The sequence below is a fragment of the Montipora capricornis genome, chromosome 3, assembly GCF_036669925.1.
Source record: "Montipora capricornis isolate CH-2021 chromosome 3, ASM3666992v2, whole genome shotgun sequence".
Taxonomy (NCBI): Eukaryota; Metazoa; Cnidaria; class Anthozoa; order Scleractinia; family Acroporidae; genus Montipora; species Montipora capricornis.
This window is the reverse complement of record NC_090885.1, coordinates 64,398,412-64,418,411: the sequence shown is the minus strand read 5'-3', so window position 1 is coordinate 64,418,411 and position 20,000 is coordinate 64,398,412. Positions and strand designations below refer to the sequence as shown.

The 20,000-nt window shown below is 39.3% G+C and overlaps 1 protein-coding gene across 1 annotated transcript in view; it reads right to left on the bottom strand.

Moving 5' to 3' along the window:
* LOC138040716 (uncharacterized) overlaps positions 1-5,363 on the bottom strand; it is a 101,338-nt gene extending 95,975 nt beyond the window's left edge. Inside the window, 1 exon segment of the mRNA XM_068886391.1 lies at positions 3,697-5,363. Within this exon segment, the coding sequence (XP_068742492.1) occupies positions 3,697-5,363 (1,667 nt within the window).
* Between the last annotated feature and the right edge of the window lie 14,637 nt (positions 5,364-20,000).

Here is a 20,000-nt window from a genome sequence, read left to right as displayed (position 1 = left end):
AAAAAAAGGAGACTTTCTATTGTTAAAAAGTGACAGATCGACATTTCACAAATTAAACTCTTCGAAACGCGTAAATGATAAATTTATGTGTCTGTCCGCTTATTGACCACAAAAATTAGCCGATGAGCGCGCGAGAATTTTGCAGTCATTGTGAAAAATGCTGTTTACAGACGCAAGATTACAATCTGCAGATTAGATCTCTTCTCTGAGTGTTATTGCGTGTTACAATGCTACCGGAAGAGAAAGAGAAAGAGAACAGAGAAAGAAAGTCCTTGGAAAGCCCACTCTCGAAAAAACATTCTTAGGGAATTTTTTAGCAGTAGCGATCTCTTTTAGAATGATAAATCTTTCATGCAGCCGCAAAAGGAAAGTCCGGAAACAAAGCTCATCCTCCCGCCCATGCACCAGCACAAAAAATATAACATTTTGAAGGAAGAATACAGTGATTTAGTGTCTGCCCATCAGTCGACCTAACGTTACAACCGTATAAGAGTTTACACGAATTTAATAAGATCTGTTCTCGTGTTTTTTCATACCATCAAGACTAAGGCTATGAGAGACTAGGAGGTGGTCTAATGTTTGCTTCTCGCTTTTGCAAAGGGTGGAGCGATCACTGTTTTTTATGCCATCTCGGTATAAGCTCGCTTGAGTGGGTAATATGTTCTGTAAAATCTTGTACTGAAACATTTGAAGCTTTACTTATTGGATGCCAGCATTTTTTGCATTCCACCTGGTAACACCTTAAACTATATTGGTCCAACTCAAGTTTCATTCTTTTAACATTTTCTTACTTTATACCGAAAGTAGTAATTTCATTTTAAAGTGGTTAATCATTTCCTTTTAAGATAACAGTTGCACACAGGTAATGCAATCTGCTTAAAGAAAAGTTTGTAAATAGCCAACACTTCAACTCCTATCAGTACTAATGGTTGGCTCTGGCATGTGACTATCTAGTCTCAGCCTCTTCTGTGTTCAACGGGAGACCAGCATGTCACTGGTACGAGTCTGCAAGTCACAATTTGGAAGTTAAGATGATATTGAATGAAACAAACAAAATAAATTTGAAGCGCGGGTTATAGACGAAGGGGTGAAGTGATTCTCACTCTCATCTTGACAATTTAAAGCACTTTTCTCTCATAGACACCTACATTTGACGCCCAGTCAAGGAATCGAACCCAGGCCACATTAGTGGGAGGCGAGTGCTCTCACCACTGCGCCATCCCTGCACCGCAGAGTAAAACGTGTAGATGATTTAACTTTGTTTGACCCCAGACGATTTTACTCCTCAGTGGGGGTCGCCACGGGGGTGAAAAGGTCAATAAATGGCATAGCTCCTAGTAACCTCCAACAACTCAGTGGTAAAGCATCCGAATTACACGTAATAATCGGAAGTTCGAAGATTTCACTCTTGCAATGGAGCACTCGGATCTCCCCGAGCATCTATCGAAGTAATGAATGTGCATGCACCACCGACTTGTGAAGTTATTTTAAGACATTCACAAGTATATAACTACTCGAAAGTATTCAACCCTAAAAGGACGCGATATATGGGTAACTGATCAGGTACTTCAACTATGACTTTGATTACGTCATAAAAATATCCTTGGTTTCGCTTGCTTTGTACGATGTTGTTTCAGATTTAATAATATGTCAAAAAAAAACAAAAAAAAAAAATCGAAAGAGCAGAAAAAAGACCAATGTCTTCCCCGTGTACCCAAATTAAATGACTTTTTTGACTGTGACAAGAAAATCTTTTTGATACTTGTCTTTTCGATATGCAAATGCCGGGATTTTTTGTGAGGACCGCAGTCATTCTCGCCTAGTACTCTGCACGCTTGTTGAAGAAACTCCACTGAAAAATTTATTTCACTTTACCACACGGTTTTATTCACTAACCCAAAATCAAACTAGTGCACTGATATATTGCTAGAACAAGGCTGTGAGCTTAACGGACATGAATTTGAGATGTTGTCAAATGACGTTTCCGTCTATGACTCCCTTTGGTACCTAAGGAATCTTTGCTTTAATTACAAATTCTTTATAATCTTGTCTTTTCTTTTAATGAACAACAACAACAACAACAACAAGATTTATATGCTAACATTTACGTCTATATGACTTATTTTGGATTTCATAATCCTAAAGAAAGGTTCGTAAAGTGAAGTTCATATGGTGGCAATGCACACTTGACTTTAGAAACAAAATGTGACTGCTTGGAAATTTGCCAAAGTAAAGAAACAAGTTTTTCCTCCAGGAACACTTCGATATGCAACAATTTGGTGGTTAAGATGTATTTGCGGAAAATGGTTTAAGTTTGGCACGACTTAAGAAAGGTGATATGCTTAGTGGTCCCGAGGTCGTTAGTATTTCCCGTTGATTCCTCTCGGGAACCATCGACGGTGTCACAATCACAAAACATATAGCCCACTGGAAAATAACGGTTCCTTCGGATCGATTTGACTTATAAGATAAAGATCGGGGGTAGTTTGTGAATAGGCACTTTTCTGGAAGAGAATTTCTTATCTTCTCTTTAGGATAGGAGTTGCCAATTGTTTTCCCATAAAAACCGTGTAAATTGTGCGTTAAGTTGCTATGTAGCCGAGCATTGCTGCCGGGGATTTCAAGGATGGTGCCTACTAATTAAGGATATTTTTGCCCCGGTGTGTGATTATGCAGGAAGTGTAGATCTTAACAAGTGTTATTGAAATCCAAAAAGAAAATTGGGGTAAGCACGCATTTTTCAAACATAATTCATGAATAATATTTGTAAAACTCTTAAAACTACAAAGCAATGTATGGCGTTCTTTCTCAAATTGAAGCTTAATTATCTCTCAAAAATGCATGGTTACCCCCAATGTTCTTTTTGGATACCAAGAGTACTTACTAAGATCTACTTTCTCCGGATAGTTTTAAACCGCGCAAAACTATCCCTGTATTAGTAAGCATCACCGATAGGAAATCCAAGTATCTCCAGATGCGCAGAACGTATGCGCATTAACAATAGTAGGCACCGTCCTTAAGCTGGTTGGGGTTAAAGAGGCCCGTTGGTTACAAAAAGTCGTTGTTTCTAGTGGAACCTTTAAAATATTATTTTAAAAACACATAAAAGGGCATTTACAATAGCTTGAACTGGTATAACCCACCCCCCACCCCCCCCTCCGAAGAAAAAAAAAAAAAAGCTGTGTTTAGATATTTAAACAATGGTCTAATTTTCAACGCACCTTAGAAAAGACTGAACGCATATGGCGGCGAAGTAACGTCCAACGAAACCTAACAACGAGGAAATGGAACGCTTTTTAAATTTACAAACGCAACACCATTATGGTCGAAGAACTAAAACTTTCAGTCTTAAACAAAATTCATTAAAAAGCCACCCAACTACTTTAAGTTGATGGCTCCTCAAACGTCATATGATTTTGATAGTGTGCAAGAAGAAGCTCCTCGCTGCAAAACTCCTCTTTGCAAAGCCAACAGCTGTAGTTTTCACCCTGGTTTGAACTATGTTCCCGTGGAGTGCAGGGGCGATGGAACTCTACTTCGTGTTCACTTGCACTTGCAGAACGTCCTAGTGCTTTTTCATGTTTCCTGACACTTTTTTTGTTGCGAAAACAGTTTCCTTTTGGCTTACGTTTGTAACGCTTCTCTCTAGCGTGGACTCTTTCGTGTTTCCTCAAATCTCCTGCATGGCTAAAACACTTGCCACATTGTTTGCATTCATAAGGCTTCTCTCCAGTACAGACTCTTTCATGTCTTCTTAAATTACTTGCAAAGCTAAAGCACTTGCCACATTGTTTGCATTTATAAGGTTTCTCTCAAGTATGGACTCTTTGATGTATCTTTAAATTTCCTGATTGGTTAAAACACTTACCACATTGTTTGCATATATAAGGTTTCTCTCCAGTATGGACTCTTTCATGTATCTTTAAGCTTCCTGCTTTGCTAAAACACTTGCCACATTGTTTGCATTCAGAAGGCTTCTCTCCAGTATGGACTCTTTCATGTCTCCTTAAATTACTTGCAAAGCTAAAGCACTTGCCACATTGTTTGCATTCATAAGGTTTCTCTCCAGTATGGACTCTTTCATGTGTCTTTAAATTTGCTGCGTTGCTAAAACAGTTACCACATTGTTTGCATTCATAAGGTTTCTCTCCAGTATGGACTCTTTCATGTGTCTTTAAATTTGCTGCGTTGCTAAAACAGTTACCACATTGTTTGCATTCATAAGGTTTCTCTCCAGTATGGACTCTTTCATGTATCTTTAAGCTTCCTGCTTTGCTAAAACACTTGCCACATTGTTTGCATTCATAAGGTTTCTCTCCAGTATGGACTCTTTCATGTATCTTTAAGCTTCCTGCTTCGCTAAAACACTTGCCACATTGTTTGCATTCATAAGGTTTCTCTCCAGTATGGACTCGTTCATGTGTCTTTAAATTTCCTGCTTTGCTAAAACAGTTACCACATTGTTTGCATTTATAAGGTTTCTCTCCAGTATGGACTCTTTCATGTATCTTTAAGCTTCCTGCTTGGCTAAAACACTTGCCACATTGTTTGCATTTGTAAGGCTTCTCTCCAGTATGGACTCTTTCATGTATCTTTAATTTCCCTGCTTCGCTAAAACACTTGCCACATTGTTTGCATTGATAAGGTTTCTCTCCAGTATGGACTCTTTCATGTGCCCTTAAATTACTTGCAACGCTAAAGCACTTGCCACATTGTTTGCATTTGTAAGGCTTCTCTCCAGTATGGACTCGTTCATGTGTCTTTAAATGTCCGGCATTGCTAAAACAGTTACCACATTGTTTGCATTTATAAGGTTTCTCTCCAGTATGGACTCTTTCATGTATCTTGAAATTTCTTGCGTCGCGAAAACATTTGCCACATTGTTTGCATTTGTAAGGCTTCTCTCCAGTATGGACTCTTTCATGTATCTTTAATTTCCCTGCTTCGCTAAAACACTTGCCACATTGTTTGCATCCATAAGGTTTCTCTCCAGTATGGTCTCTCTCGTGTGTCTTTAAACTTCCTGCTTTGCTAAAACAGTTACCACATTGTTTGCATTTATAAGGCTTCTCTCCAGTATTTACTCTTTAGGGTGTCCTTAAATTTCCTGCTTCGGTAAAACACTTACCGCATTGTTCGCATTCATAAGGTTTCTCTCCAGTATGGGTTCTTTCACGTTTCTTTAATTTCTCTGTTTCGCTGAAACACTTGCCACATTCTTTGCATTCATTATGCTTCTCTACAGTATGGACTTGTTCATCTCTCAGAAGACTTTGTTCCTCGTTGAGACAGCTTCTTTTCTGTATACACCAAGTACCCTTGTTGACACAACGGCAGTTTCTTTCCTTAACTGATCTTGACATCATTAACAGATTGTGATTTCACTTAAGACTAAAATGCAAAAGAAAAAAAAGTTATTTCTATCAACAACGTCCAACAGACACTTCAGTCAAAGTCAAGTCATTAATCATCTTTTAACTTACAAAAAACGATGTAGTGTATTAATTTGTTAATAGAAGTCAATGACTTAATATATATTGTACACAGCGATCACGTGTCATATGGTATTCATCGTGCTATCGTTTCGTTCAGTTTCCCGCTCAGTTGCTGATTTGTACCTTTCCGTCCGTTTCTCCCTAGGCAGATGTATTTGTCCCAAATGGAAATTATATGTAGCTGCCCAGCGATGGCCCACGACCATAGTCATATCGTCATCATCGCATTCATTAATAGGAAGTTAATAAAAAGACGATCAACACGGTACATACAATTGTGTTAAGTGTTCTAAGAAATTACGGAGTTAGTGACGCGAAGAAAAGAAAACTTCTTAAAGATAATCAGATTTAGCCGAAGAAAATAAAGCGCCTTAAATAATTAGAGTTAACAGACGATATTAACTTTAAGTAACAAGATAACAAATACAAAATGTGTGCATGTAAGTGCTATATTTCCGATAACGATGTCAAACAGCAATTCAAAATGTTGTAGTAAGCAATTTTTTTTCTTCAGTCTTGTAATCATCCAATTGCTGGCACTGTGTGTAAATTTCGTGACAACGACCTTGTTATCTTAAGTGTACACAGCCCTTTTAAAATGGTTAATTTCCAAAATAAAATCAATCGCTGTATGCTCGATTTCACGACGTGGCTGAAATTTACAACATGCCTCCCTGAAAATGCGCGAAGCGACCAATACATTCGATTTTTGTCGCAATGGAGACAAAAATTTATTACTAGCCACGACAATGATGTATTTGTCTCGTGTCCAAAACGGCCACCATACTTAATTAGTTTATTCGGCAACATACATTTTAACCAGGTCTTTTAAAGGGTTTCCCTAGCCGACAACAGGGTGTCATCTTATGAAAAGAGTAATATAAACAGTGTACTCGCTTAATATTTACTCCCTTAACATTGATAACAAGACGCTGAAGTCAGCGTTCACTCGGGATACTCTTAACGGCATGGAAATTTTTTACAGTTCAAGATTTGAGAGAAATTGCTTTGGAAGTTTCCTTGAGGACGAGTATGAAAACTGAACCCTTCACACCATGGTGATTGAAAACACCAATTTCCTTTGAACTGAAACTCGTAGCTAGTGTAAAATTGATGTATTTTCTATTGGTCTGCGTTTGAATTCTTCTAATTTGAAGGGTTTTTGTGGTTTATTATCAGGTGTTTTCTAGGTGTTTTAGTAGTCCTCCGGAATATTCCCATCGAGTTACCAGGCTATTTACGCAGCTAGCAAGTTTTGGTTGTTCTCTCACTCTCGCAATTCAACACTGACGTTTTCAGCTAGTTCCCCCTCTTGATTGAACAGATTTTTTCTTTTATTTGTCCTTTTCTTTGTCCGTTCAGAATTTGCTGGAAATACCGCCAACAGGTGCTTCCGCTGCGGTTGGTTTGGTCACGGGGCTGACGCATGTAAAATTGGTTGGTTCCAAGGCCTTCCATCGAACAAAAGTGCCTCTTTTACTACCCTTAATGCTCGGTCAGGAGCAGGAATCAAGTAAGATGGTTTCTGCTAATTAATATATGGTACAGGTAACAAATCTTCCATTAGATCTAAGCGAGTACCAGGAATTGCCTGAGCTCAAGGTTCATTTGCCCATGAAAGGGAATTTAAGGAGAAGAGTTGGTTGTTGATAGATATTTCAGTTTTGAGCAGATAATCGTATTGAATTGGAAATCCAATGGGTTCCTCGAACTGAGCTTTTATGGGTCGTCTTATTGACATTGGCGATTGACAGTTTAGTGATGCCTGTTTCCAGCTGTATCTAGAGAATTATGGGAGAAAACATTTTACGTTCTTCCATATAAAAAGGGGAGGGATGCTCGCCGTCTCGCTTAGGGGCGTAAATTTCGGATTTTGGTCTCACTTAGGGCGTTCTGGGCAAAACGCAATCATACACCGCCGTGATAGTTTCCTTTAGGGTTATAGCCGTGATGGTCTCCTTCGGAAGAAATATAAAAGGGTATGTGTACATTTTTATATTTCTTCACGACGGTGAAAGTAATAGATAATAATGTCATTGCCATCATTAAAAATCACAGTATTTTGTATATATCTGTGTTTTAATATGGTCTCTTTTAGGGGTCAAAAAAAGCCTGGGCCACGACCAGATTGGTCTCCTTTAAGATTTAATTTAAAATTTCCGACGAGCATCCCTCCCTTTTTATATAGGACAGCAGTTGAGTAATGTCAGAAATCAATTGGTTTCCTTCTCAGCATTTGTTAAACCCAAAGCTGAAGAATTGCACAGTTTTCAAAGTGAAGCTTTGGGGTAAAGCTCCCCATTATTTTAATCTAGCTTCAGCATAAAATATCCTCAGTACATATGCATTCGCCAACTTGTCCTTTGCGTCGTCTACCTTTTTTTCCTTGAGATACTCTCGAAAAACGTTGAGTGCAACTTTTGTTCCTTTCTTAGTATTCTTGGCCTTTTTTTGATCAACTAAAGGTGTCAAAGCATTCTCTGACTGATCGGGGAACCGATCTGCCATTTTCTCACAAGAGCGTGGTTTCATTTGCGCATGAGCATAATATTATTTGCAGAAAAACAATAGTGTGAATGCGTAATTAATTTGTCCGGTATGCATAATGAAGTACGGACCTGTGCGGAAATTATTGCGAATCGTCTCGTGGGCGAAACCTTCTGATACCAGATTTGACAATACAACACCTTCCAGCAGACTGATCTCACACTCGAAATACAGCAAATAACTTTCTTGCCCACGTACTTTTTGAGTGTCGGTCGAAATTTTACAAGCATGGTGAGAAACTTGGATTTGGATGAAATCCTGCCTTCTGACGCAAATGAAACGGCTTTGTTGGATGACCATGGCGATCGAGACAACGAGGAAGAGATGCCAAAAGTGTTGAAGAATTTAAGCCAAATTCTAACGAAAACATGACTGCGTCCATGTTGTCCATGGAGAAACCGTTTAAGCGAATAAGCCACAGAACGGAACGGAACATGGAAAGGATGCTGAAAGCGATCTCAGCGACGGCGAAACGCTCCTTAAAACGACAGAACCCCAGGTCGACACGGCCACAGAGGGTGAAACAAGCGTCTCAGATGCTCGACACGAGTATGACGCTTTGCTGACCGACCTCTGTCAAGACTTCGATCAAGACGAGGACATTGGTCCGAATATTAATCAGCAACTTGCCGACATTATCATCAAACGTTGGTCAGCTAAACTTAGCGAACCAAAACTGAAAGAAAAGATGGAAAATACAGTCGACCAGGAAACTGCGACAGGCAGGACAGGCTCATGTTAACACGGAGATTTGGGACAAACTTGACAACAAACCAGACAACAGGACCTTCGCGCCTCGTCAATACAAAAGTCAATGCAAAAGTCGGGGTATTTTGCCTCTGTCCACAGAAACGCAAGTGCAATTGAGGCAGAAAAAACTGCCGGAGCTTGATAAGCTAGTAAAACTAAATACAGATGCGTTGGCACTGCTAGGCCACACGTCGTGTGAGCTATCGTTGCGGCGTCGTGACGCCATACTCACTTTGCACAAACACTAGAGCAGTTTATGTGCCTCGGACGTCCTGGTAACGTTGCTATTGTTTGGCGATAATCTGTAATCACGATTAAACGACATTCGGGCCTCGAACAAGATAAGTAAAACCACTTTCCCTGAACGACATAACCAAGGGAAAGCAGGCCGCTTCTCGAATAACAACAATGCTGTCTCGGATAACAGACAACGACGAGGAGAAAATTTTTTGTTTAAAGGCCGCTACTGGAAGCAGTACCCGCCAAAATCATTCCCCAAGTTGAAGACAAACTCACAAAAGAGGGGAAATCAGGGAAATCAGAGGCAGTAAATACAGCAGATGAAATGATTTTTAAAACTTTACAGGTAAGCAATTTAGCCGAGAATATGTCGAAGGTGATACATTATTTTATATTGAAGATGTGGCTTCGTTCAAACATGTTTCAACGCAGAAAAATAGTGTTATTGCGCAAGAAATTCAACATTTATTGGCCAAAGAAGTTATTGTTGAGTTTGTTTCGGCGCAGAGTGATTTTATCTCCCCCATATTTCTCCGGCCCAAAGATGATGGGCCACATAGATTAATCCTGAATCTGAAAAGTTTAAATAAAAATGTGGTGTGTAGGCATTTTAAGATGTATTCAATTTGGACTGCTCTTAGCTTAATGTAACCAAATTGTTATATGGCATCTGTGGATTTACGGAATGTGCCTCTAATTTTATTGGCACAACATTGCTGGGCAATCTCGGTTTTGTTCTTCACCGTAAAAAATCAGTTTTCATACCCACACAAATTCTAGTATATCTGGGGTTTGTTTTGAACTAAATCCATGTGACAGTATCACCTACTTTAGACAAGGCAAACAAGTGTGAAGACAGTTGTAACTCAAATTCTGTCATGTAAAAGAGTGTGGATTCGTGAGGTGGCACAAGTTGTGGGCCTCATCATATCTAGTTTTCCTGGGGTAATGTATGACCCTCTTCATTTTCGCATTACAGAACATGAAAAATCTTAAGCCCTTACACAAAAAGCTGAGAATTTTGACACCATTTGCTAGAGAGGAGCTTCAGTAGTAAAACGATTGTATAGATACTGCAGTCAATAAAATAGACAGACCTGACCCACAAATCACCACTCGTACTGATGCATCTACACAAGGATGGGGGTGCGCAGTAAATGACCTCTCTACAGGGGGGCTCTGGACAGCTACAAAGAAGGACACCCATATCAACTATCTTGCATTATTGGCTTACAAGCTTATAGACCACTAGTACCAGGAAGACATGTTAGAGTCCTGGTTGATAACACAACAGTTCAGGTTATAGCTAATAAAATGGGCACCAGTCATTCAACTAAGTTGAATTTCTTAGTTAAAACTATTTGGGATTGGAGTATTGCAAACAATATATGGCTCACTGTTGCCTGAATTCCGGGGAAAGAGAACATGGAGGCAGGCTCTGAATCTCGAAAATCTAGGCGTAACACAGAATGGTGCCTTAACAAAACATTATTTCAGCAATCGTGTGCACAACTTTGTTTTACCCCGAATCTTGATCTGTTTGCCTCTCACATTAATTATCAAGTCAAGCCATACATGTATATTTCATATCATCCAGACCCGGAAGCTTTTGCTGTCAACGCTTTTCACTTGACATGGAGTAACTACAAGTTTTATGCTTTTCCTCCATTTAACATAATAAGCTTAGTCCTACAGAAGATTCGGAAGGAACAATCAGACGGGATTTTGGTTATACCCAAGTGGTGGTGGTGGCCAGTGGCAATGAAGATGCTCCTCCAGGCACCAGTGGTTTTGCCGGCGACCGAGAGGACATAATATCTGCCCAGTCACTCAAACGAAAACACCAACTTCACCAGAAACCATCCCTACTGATGTGCCACTTATCCGGAAACAACTCCAAAACAGAGGCTTTTCTTCAACAGGTACCAATAACATGGAAGCATCTTGGAGATCAGGGACCCGAAGGCACCTTGTAAAAATGGAAGCTATGTAATGTTTAAAAAACGAGAAGCAGTGATTTATCGGGGTTTAAAAACAGGAGGCTTAGCCGAGTGTTTTTAGACCCGATAAAACACGTACTGCGCGTTTTTTGAACGGCTTAAAAAACATTCCACAAAGAGCGTGTCCCTCTGGACTCAAAACAATGGTTCAAATTGTGAGAGGTGAATATTAGCATACAATAAAAACAAGCTATGCCTTATTAGTATTCTTTATATAAAGAATACTAACGAGGAGTGTCTTATCAGGATATAAAGCTCATACACGTGACGTTTTATCGGTGTTTTGATAGGCTGTTAGGCTCATGAATTATTAATGATTTTTTTAAACTGTAGTAAAAGGCAAGTTAATCCAATTTCGCCAACTGTCGCAGAAGGTGTAAACTTTATAGGAGAAGTATATGATGAAGGTATAGGTTACAGTGGACGTAACACAGCACGGAGTGCATTATCTGCTATAATTACTCTGTCAAACAACATATCTTTTGAGTACCATCCTAGTGTGCCTAGATTTATGAAGGGAGTCTTTGAAACTAGACCAAGCCTACCGAAATACCAAGAAATGTCTGGATGTTCGTACCGTCCTTGATTTTTTACAAAACTCTACCTCTTGTTTAAGGACTTACCCTTAAGAACTTAACTATGAAACTTACTATGCTTTTGGCTCTGATCTTAGCCCAAAGATGTCAAACATTGAAAGCATTATCTATTGATTACCTTAAACTTGGGCACAAAGAGTGCATTTTTTGCTTCACAAAATTGCTAAAAACATTTAGACCTGGAAACCACCAAAGTCCATTAGTGATTGAATCATTCATTCCTAATGAAAAACTCTGCCCTATCAAAGTACTAAAAGAATACCTTGAAAGAACTAAAATACCTTGAAAAAACTAACATGGAGGTACATGTAACACTCAGTTGCTAATTAGTTACCGAAAGCCACGTAAGGCAGTCGCCACAGATACACTATCTAGGTGGCTTAAAGAGGTACACGTATTAAAGCAGTCTGGTATTGAGAAGTTTACTGGACACAGCACAAGAGCAGCCTCATCGTCGGCAGCAAAATGCCTTAATGCGGATATTGCAACCATTTTGCAAGCGGCTGGCTGGGCTAACGCCTCAACGTTCAATAGGTTTTATAACAAGCCCTTACAAACTGACAACAATTTTGGTCAGGTTTTGTTAGATTCATGTATACAGAAAAATCATTGGGCGAATATTGTGCTATTATTGTACACTGTCAAATTTTATATTATATTGTTTGTTGGGTTTGCCTCTTTGTTGGTTTGTTTTGACCCAAGCCCTCAAGCTTGTGATCCCAACACTTTGAAACTCTCACATGACTCCTTAGTGATGTAGTCCAATGACAAAATAGAATTTAAAAATTAAACAAGACTTACCTTAAGTTGAAGTTTGATGTAATTCTATGCGTTATTGGACAAGGAAACTAAGGAGTCACCCATCCCAAACTATTTTCTTGATGTGTGATAGGGATTTTGTTTCCCTACCCTAAACACTTTTTTACTGAAGACTGAACACTTGATCTGCGTGCGCATATCTCACATGACTCTTTAGTTTCCTTGTCCAATAACTCATAGAATTACAATCAAACTTCAACTTAAGGTAAGTCTCGTTTAATTTTTAAATTTTGAGATAAAATCTCTACTCTTATTTTCTCTAGCCTTGCCGATGTTGTAACTGAGCATTTCTGTGTACGTGACAATATTTTGACACGGAATAAGAGGTCATAAGAGTACTCAAGGCCTTTCTTTAAAATCTGGATCTGGGCCAGAACAAACCTAGTTTTGTTGTATGCTCTGTTTTTTAAAACTTGTTTCATATCTAGTCCGCGGCCAGTCGGCGTTTTGTAGCCGGCCCGCAGTCCGAGTTTTATACCTGGTCCTCATTTTATACCCGGTCCACAGTCCGCAGTCCGCAGTCCGCGGTCTTTATTTTATACTGACCGCCTATTTTCATTCTTCCGATTATACGATTGTCACGGTTTCACCGTTTGCGTCCCACAAAACACAACCCCTAATAACGGAAACAACACAAGACCACAGTAAAACTCAATTATTACTCGAAGGAGTTGCGCCCGAACGAACACAACGCAAGAAAAGAACACACTAAATTGATACTCGATTATTACACGTTCTAAAAGAGTTGCGCCCGATCAATATGTCCGGCTGCCAGATATCTAGACACGGCCACGATCATTTCCGAGAAGGAAGAAGCAGGCAAACAAAGATTTAACGATACAACACCTTCGAAGAGACCGATCTCTCACTTAAAATGCAGTAACAAACTTTCTTACCTTCTGTTAGATAGCTTTCGCTCACAACAGCTCGGACCTTCAGTTCACTCCTTCTCTTCGCAATGGACATGCCATTCTGACCAGCGGACTTGAGAGAAGGGAGAGGACGTCATGTTTGCAACTCTGTTTATGAGGAAAGACGTAGACTGGTTAGGGGACGCAAGAGAGCAATACTATTTTGCTTGATCACTATTCGTCTTGTGTTTCGGATTTGCATTTTTTCGGATTTGCATCTCGATTCAATTTAATTTCTTTATTCACGCTATTCTCAGTATTTACAGCAACAAATATCTAATTTAGAAAGAAGCAGATATCGAGCTAGGGAAAAATACGTTATCCTCAAAGAAACTGATCGCTGTTGCTATTGTACCAGGGGCACCCAACGGGAATATAGTTCAAAACCACTTAAACATAGCATTGTTAAACGTATTTTAGTATTTAAACGGTAGATATAGGCATATTTTTATCCCCTATTTTTTTTATCTGTTCGGATCTCCTAGCTGAAAGTTTAGTGATCTCAAAATTCTAGGGATCAAAATTAACCTTTTCGAAAATTTCAGCCTGGAAAAACGCTCTCGAAAATTCTAGGTGACCTTTTAAAGGTAAAATCCGTTAAAAATGGGCAATTATACCATTTTTTCAGATGTTTGAAAATCCTAGGACAGGCAGGCAAGCAAGAAATTTTACAACAGATGTTCCGAAAATTCTAGATCTCAAATCGTCTTCCGAACAGATATTTTCCGAAAATTGACGTTGGGTGCCCCTGATTGTACGGACGGTGTACAAAGTCATGACTTTTTACAGACGGGTCTCAGCGTTTGACACCATCGAGTGCGAATGATCATGGCATGAGGCTGAAATTTCCCTTGCTTTTGAAAAACAAATTTACAACATTAAGAAACGATTTAGAATACAATTTGATGCTAAAGTTTGACGCAAATGCACCTATCAACGGCCATAATCTAGAGGGCAGAGGGGCCCCAGTCAAGGGAGGGGACTTTGCAAAGGGCTCAGCCAAATATTTCAATTTCCCTCTGATAGATGGGGCCCCAGAGCAAGCAAAGTCAAGAAATTGCCCCTCCTAGAGAGGTATAAGACTATCATAATTAACAAATGAAGAGGCCTCGCGTGTGACCTGTTATGTTGTAAAGCACGCAGGAAGCGGATAGAGCACGAAAGAAATGTAGGGGAAACTTGAGATGTAGTCCGCGAGTGTATTCCCTATTTCTCGAAACACATCACAGGCGAGGCTTCTTTATTTGTTTTCTTAATTGCCGCACGCATTCGGCTAAAATTTTTGCAAAACTTTATTTTCTCAATCCTACGAGTGGCATCAGCTGTGCATCTGTACACGAAGATTAATTGGAAGACACTTTACTACACTTTGTTTCAGGGTTCCCCAGAGTTCTTCTCTCCCTCAGTCAAGAGAAGCTTTGGGGGTCGAGATTGGCCATGTTGCCGAAACAAACCACAAGGAGTTGGATGAGCCCGCATTCTTGTGTTCGGCGGCTGCAATTCCATACATGCAAACAACTTGAAATGACTCAGAGTTTCTTTTTACTAAGTACTTCGATGTTACCCTGGTGCGAGGTGTTAGAGAACAAAATCTCCCTGATTTTTCCCAACCCCCAGGTAAGATTGTCGTTCAAATCTCCCTATAAGACCCTATAACGAATGTAATTAGCCCGGGGTCCCCCCGCTTTCCCCAGGGAATGGCTAATGGTCTTATAGTCTTGGAGGTCGACGAGCGCAGTCACATTATCGTGATGACAAGATTTCTGCTCGTAAAAGGATGTGAGACTTGACATGCTTCGATTTGTTTAACAGCCGACAGAGAAGAACTAGCAAGTTGGATGGGATACTTCCACTTTGACAGCTTCGGGAACTACATTGTTCAGAACCCAATTTGTTATAGGACTATCAAGAACGTTTTTACGTTCAATTCGGCCATTTGTTTATGCTGGTACCTAAAATACCAACTGTATTTTTCACATACGGTTATTCCAGATTTGGCTTATAAACTTCTTGGCCAATTTAATTGCAAGAATGGCAAAAAAGTCACGGTAGTAGTATATTAACAACAAATGTAACTTTCAACGGTAAACAAAAATAATACACTAATAATCGATTAATTGCGGTTCTAAGTATGCAACAAATACTCCTTGTACTGTATGGTAGCTTTTTCGTCTCATAGGAATTGGGATTACCAGATTTTACTGGACTGTCGAAACTGAGGAAGTTGATTGCCTATATTTGGTCGACTGCTAATTCGAAAAGTGTTTTTGTTGTAAGGAATCATGATCTGATGTCGTGGGAAATAGATTTCTCAGGTCAGAGATTTTGGCATTAGTCTACTGATAGGAATGAACGGAGCCGGTATGGCGATGACTTTCCTCAGTTCTCGAGCGAAGATTTCAAAAACCGATCTTAATTTGATCGTTCTGTTCTCATATGATGGAAATCACAAGGTATAGCGCAAACATTGCGGTCCGTTTTCAACTGAACACATAATTTACAAAAATTAAAATTAAAAGATATCTCGTTACAATGAAGAAACCAAACGCTGAAAAAAAAAGCTCAGTCTTGGTCTTGCTTCCCCTGTAAAACGCTAGGATACATCACTGTGCATTTCTAAGCACACCCACAAAAAACCGTTAGTACTAGCAGGAATGCAAAACGAAAGCTTGGGATATATGGCATCTCATATGGCACCTTTTTACCTTTTAATTTAATCATAAACAAGATAACTTCAACCACATTGCCATTTTAAAGCAATTTAAACAAAGTTTCTTGACATTAAAAGACACCAAGGCGCCTCAACTTGACGACTCCTCAAATGTCATGTGATGTTCGTAGTGCACAAGAAGAAGCTCCTTGCTGCTCAACTCCTCCTGGCAAAGCCAACAGATGTGTTTTTCAGGCTGGTTTGAATGATGTTCTCGTCTGGTGCAGCGATGATGGATTTCAACTTCAAGTTCTTTTGTACTTGCAGAACTTTCTTGTGCTATTTCAAGTTTCCGGAAAATTTTGTTCTGTTGCTATCGCCTCGTGGATCCAGGACAGACGCATGAAAAACTGACATCAATTTGTTATATTTGTAGTGAAAGTGCAGTTTGCTATCAAGTTAGTTCACAGGCACCCCACTTTTAATAATAGAAAGAAACATGATTAACACCCCCAAGTGGCAGGAGGCAACAAAATGGCTATTTACAAAGCGTGGTAGAGTTGAATCCGGGACAACTGGAAACAAATCCAAACCAGAGGCTAGAACAGGATTTGAACCCCAGGGCAACCGCATGCTAAAACCAACGCCCTAATCACTGGACCACGCCACCTCCCATACTGCAACCTGCAACCTGCAATCTGCGGCCTGCAAATAACACCATCCGTAAAGGAAAGTTGTAGACTGCTTTGGATTAATTCTATCGTGCTTGATGGATGATTCTTTGGTGATGAAAATGAATTACCTTTTTCAGGTTTATTTCATATCTACATTCAATTCATTCATTCAATTCTTTATTCACACTTAATCAAATCACAGGTTATGGATTCCAATCCTGTTGAAGCAACCTGAACTTTTCAGGTGTCCACAAGAAACAATTGCTCAATTTGTCCATATAAGGGCGAGTATGTCATTTTTCCTTTACCTTTTTCGTATTAGTCTATCTACTATCCTCAATGTATCTACTACAGAAAAGATCATTTAGAGAAAGAAAAAAAAATGTTATCCTCAAAGAAATTGATTGCTGGTGTACTGTATCCAAAGTAGCATAGATGTTTTTCAGGTTTAACACCATCGAGTGCAAGCAGAAGCCTATAAACAGGAGGATACAAATCCAATACTACAATCTCGGACAGAACCTGTTGAGACAAAAGAACATTTTTGGTACTCCAACAAGTTATCCAAATGTACCGCTTAAAACCTGCTCTTTTCCCTCCCCCCCAACTTCAATATTGACTTATCTTGGTCAGAAATATACTGTAGAACATATGACGATACTCAGCAACATTGACTGAGAGGGGAGGGGGGGGGAGGGGAGTGGGAAGGGGAGAGTAAGTAGGCATGTTTAAAAATGAAGGCGAATTTGTGTTATTGTCTCAACAGTTTTGTCCGAGATTGTAGGTCTATATATGTAACGCCATTTTCACAAATCAAGCTTTCTTTAGACTAGTTCTCAAATAAAAGTTTGGTTCTTAAATAAGATTCTCAATCCGATGGGTAATGATTTATCCTGGAAGACTTATGATTAGCTGGAAAGGTCTGGTTTTGCGGGAAAACCAATCTAAAAATATTTCGGTCTGTTAAAGCAGCGTTGCACAAATACAATTAAGTTGTATGCTTCTAGTCGTGGGCTAAAAGTTTAAAACACATTTGCTATTGAAGTTTATTAAAACGGAAGACCTAAGATTAAGTTATGAAAGTCTCTCTCTGTCTATCAATTGGATGTATTAAAATTAAATCTGGTTACTCAACAACAAATAATTGTATTCTCTCCAACAACTATTACCAGGCATATTCTAAAATAAAAAAGGTATTGATTCCCAAATCTTTGACGCCAAGAACTTACTAAAGGGTTCTTTGCCTGAAGAAATTAAATTAAGATTGCTAACTAATTTTTCATTTACTTTTTTTGCTAACATGAGGTATCCAATCAAAGAGCAGGTGGTCCCGCGGATTGTCGGAGTGGTCCTGGTGGCAAGGGTCATCGTCCTAACCGAGAGATTACGATCATCATTGTGGTTGTGGTGGTCACTCGTCCGCAGCCATTGTGGCTATGGATGATCATCATGCATAGTGCCCATGGTACTCCAGATGTTTACGGTGGTCCCGGTAGTCATGGTAGCCACGTTGTTCCCAGTGATCACGACAATCGTTGTAGTCACGGTCGTTATAGTGGTGAAGATTGTAATGGCGATCATAGTTGTAATATGTCCATGGTCATAGGTCATTCTTAATGAGAGCAAACCGAGGTCGCTTTCCTGCAATTCTTTTGGTATTTGCGTTTGTTAGCCAAAATGAAATATCTAATGAGGAACCTGTCTTGGAACAAAATCCAAAAACACAAGTAGTTGTTAAAGCTTTCAGGCTATTTTGATTGACTTTACCATCAAGGACTGGGGAACTAGCCTTGCATTTTATTGCAAAATAATTCTTGTTATCTCCTATTTGATATTCATACTGGTTACCCATTTTTAAAAGAAAAACTGTTTTATTAACACAAATATGCAAGAATGACAAGAATAAGACGAAGTACGCATTTAACAAATTTGACGAAATTCATTGTCAATAACAGGACAGACATATCAAAAACTGACATCAATTTGTTTTTTACAATAACAAAAAGGCAGAGAGGTTAAAATAGAGTCAAAGCACGAGAAGAACGCGAGACAAAAATGCAAGAAAATTCAAGTTTATTCCATCTGACGCGACCAAATTCATAAGGTTTCTCGCTCCCTTATTGGCTAATGAAAAAAAAAGGAGACTTTCTATTGTTAAAAAGTGACAGATCGACATTTCACAAATTAAACTCTTCGAAACGCATAAATGATAAATTTATGTGTCTGTCCGCTTATTGACCACAAAAATTAGCCGATGAGCGCGCGAGAATTTTGCAGTCATTGTGAAAAATGCTGTTTACAGACGCAAGATTACAATCTGCAGATTAGATCTCTTCTCTGAGTGTTATTGCGTGTTACAATGCTACCGGAAGAGAAAGAGAAAGAGAACAGAGAAAGAAAGTCCTTGGAAAGCCCACTCTCGAAAAAACATTCTTAGGGAATTTTTTAGCAGTAGCGATCTCTTTTAGAATGATAAATCTTTCATGCAGCCGCAAAAGGAAAGTCCGGAAACAAAGCTCATCCTCCCGCCCATGCACCAGCACAAAAAATATAACATTTTGAAGGAAGAATACAGTGATTTAGTGTCTGCCCATCAGTCGACCTAACGTTACAACCGTATAAGAGTTTACACGAATTTAATAAGATCTGTTCTCGTGTTTTTTCATACCATCAAGACTAAGGCTATGAGAGACTAGGAGGTGGTCTAATGTTTGCTTCTCGCTTTTGCAAAGGGTGGAGCGATCACTGTTTTTTATGCCATATCGGTATAAGCTCGCTTGAGTGGGTAATATGTTCTGTAAAATCTTGTACTGAAACATTTGAAGCTTTACTTATTGGACGCCAGCACTTTTTGCATTCCACTTGGTAACACCTTAAACTATATTGGTCCAACTCAAGTTTCATTCTTTTAACATTTTCTTACTTTATACCGAAAGTAGTAATTTCATTTTAAAGTGGTTAATCATTTCCTTTTAAGATAACAGTTGCACACAGGTAATGCAATCTGCTTAAAGAAAAGTTTGTAAATAGCCAACACTTCAACTCCTATCAGTACTAATGGTTGGCTCTGGCATGTGACTATCTAGTCTCAGCCTCTTCTGTGTTCAACGGGAGACCAGCATGTCACTGGTACGAGTCTGCAAGTCACAATTTGGAAGTTAAGATGATATTGAATGAAACAAACAAAATAAATTTGAAGCGCGGGTTATAGACGAAGGGGTGAAGTGATTCTCACTCTCATCTTGACAATTTAAAGCACTTTTCTCTCATAGACACCTACATTTGACGCCCAGTCAAGGAATCGAACCCAGGCCACAT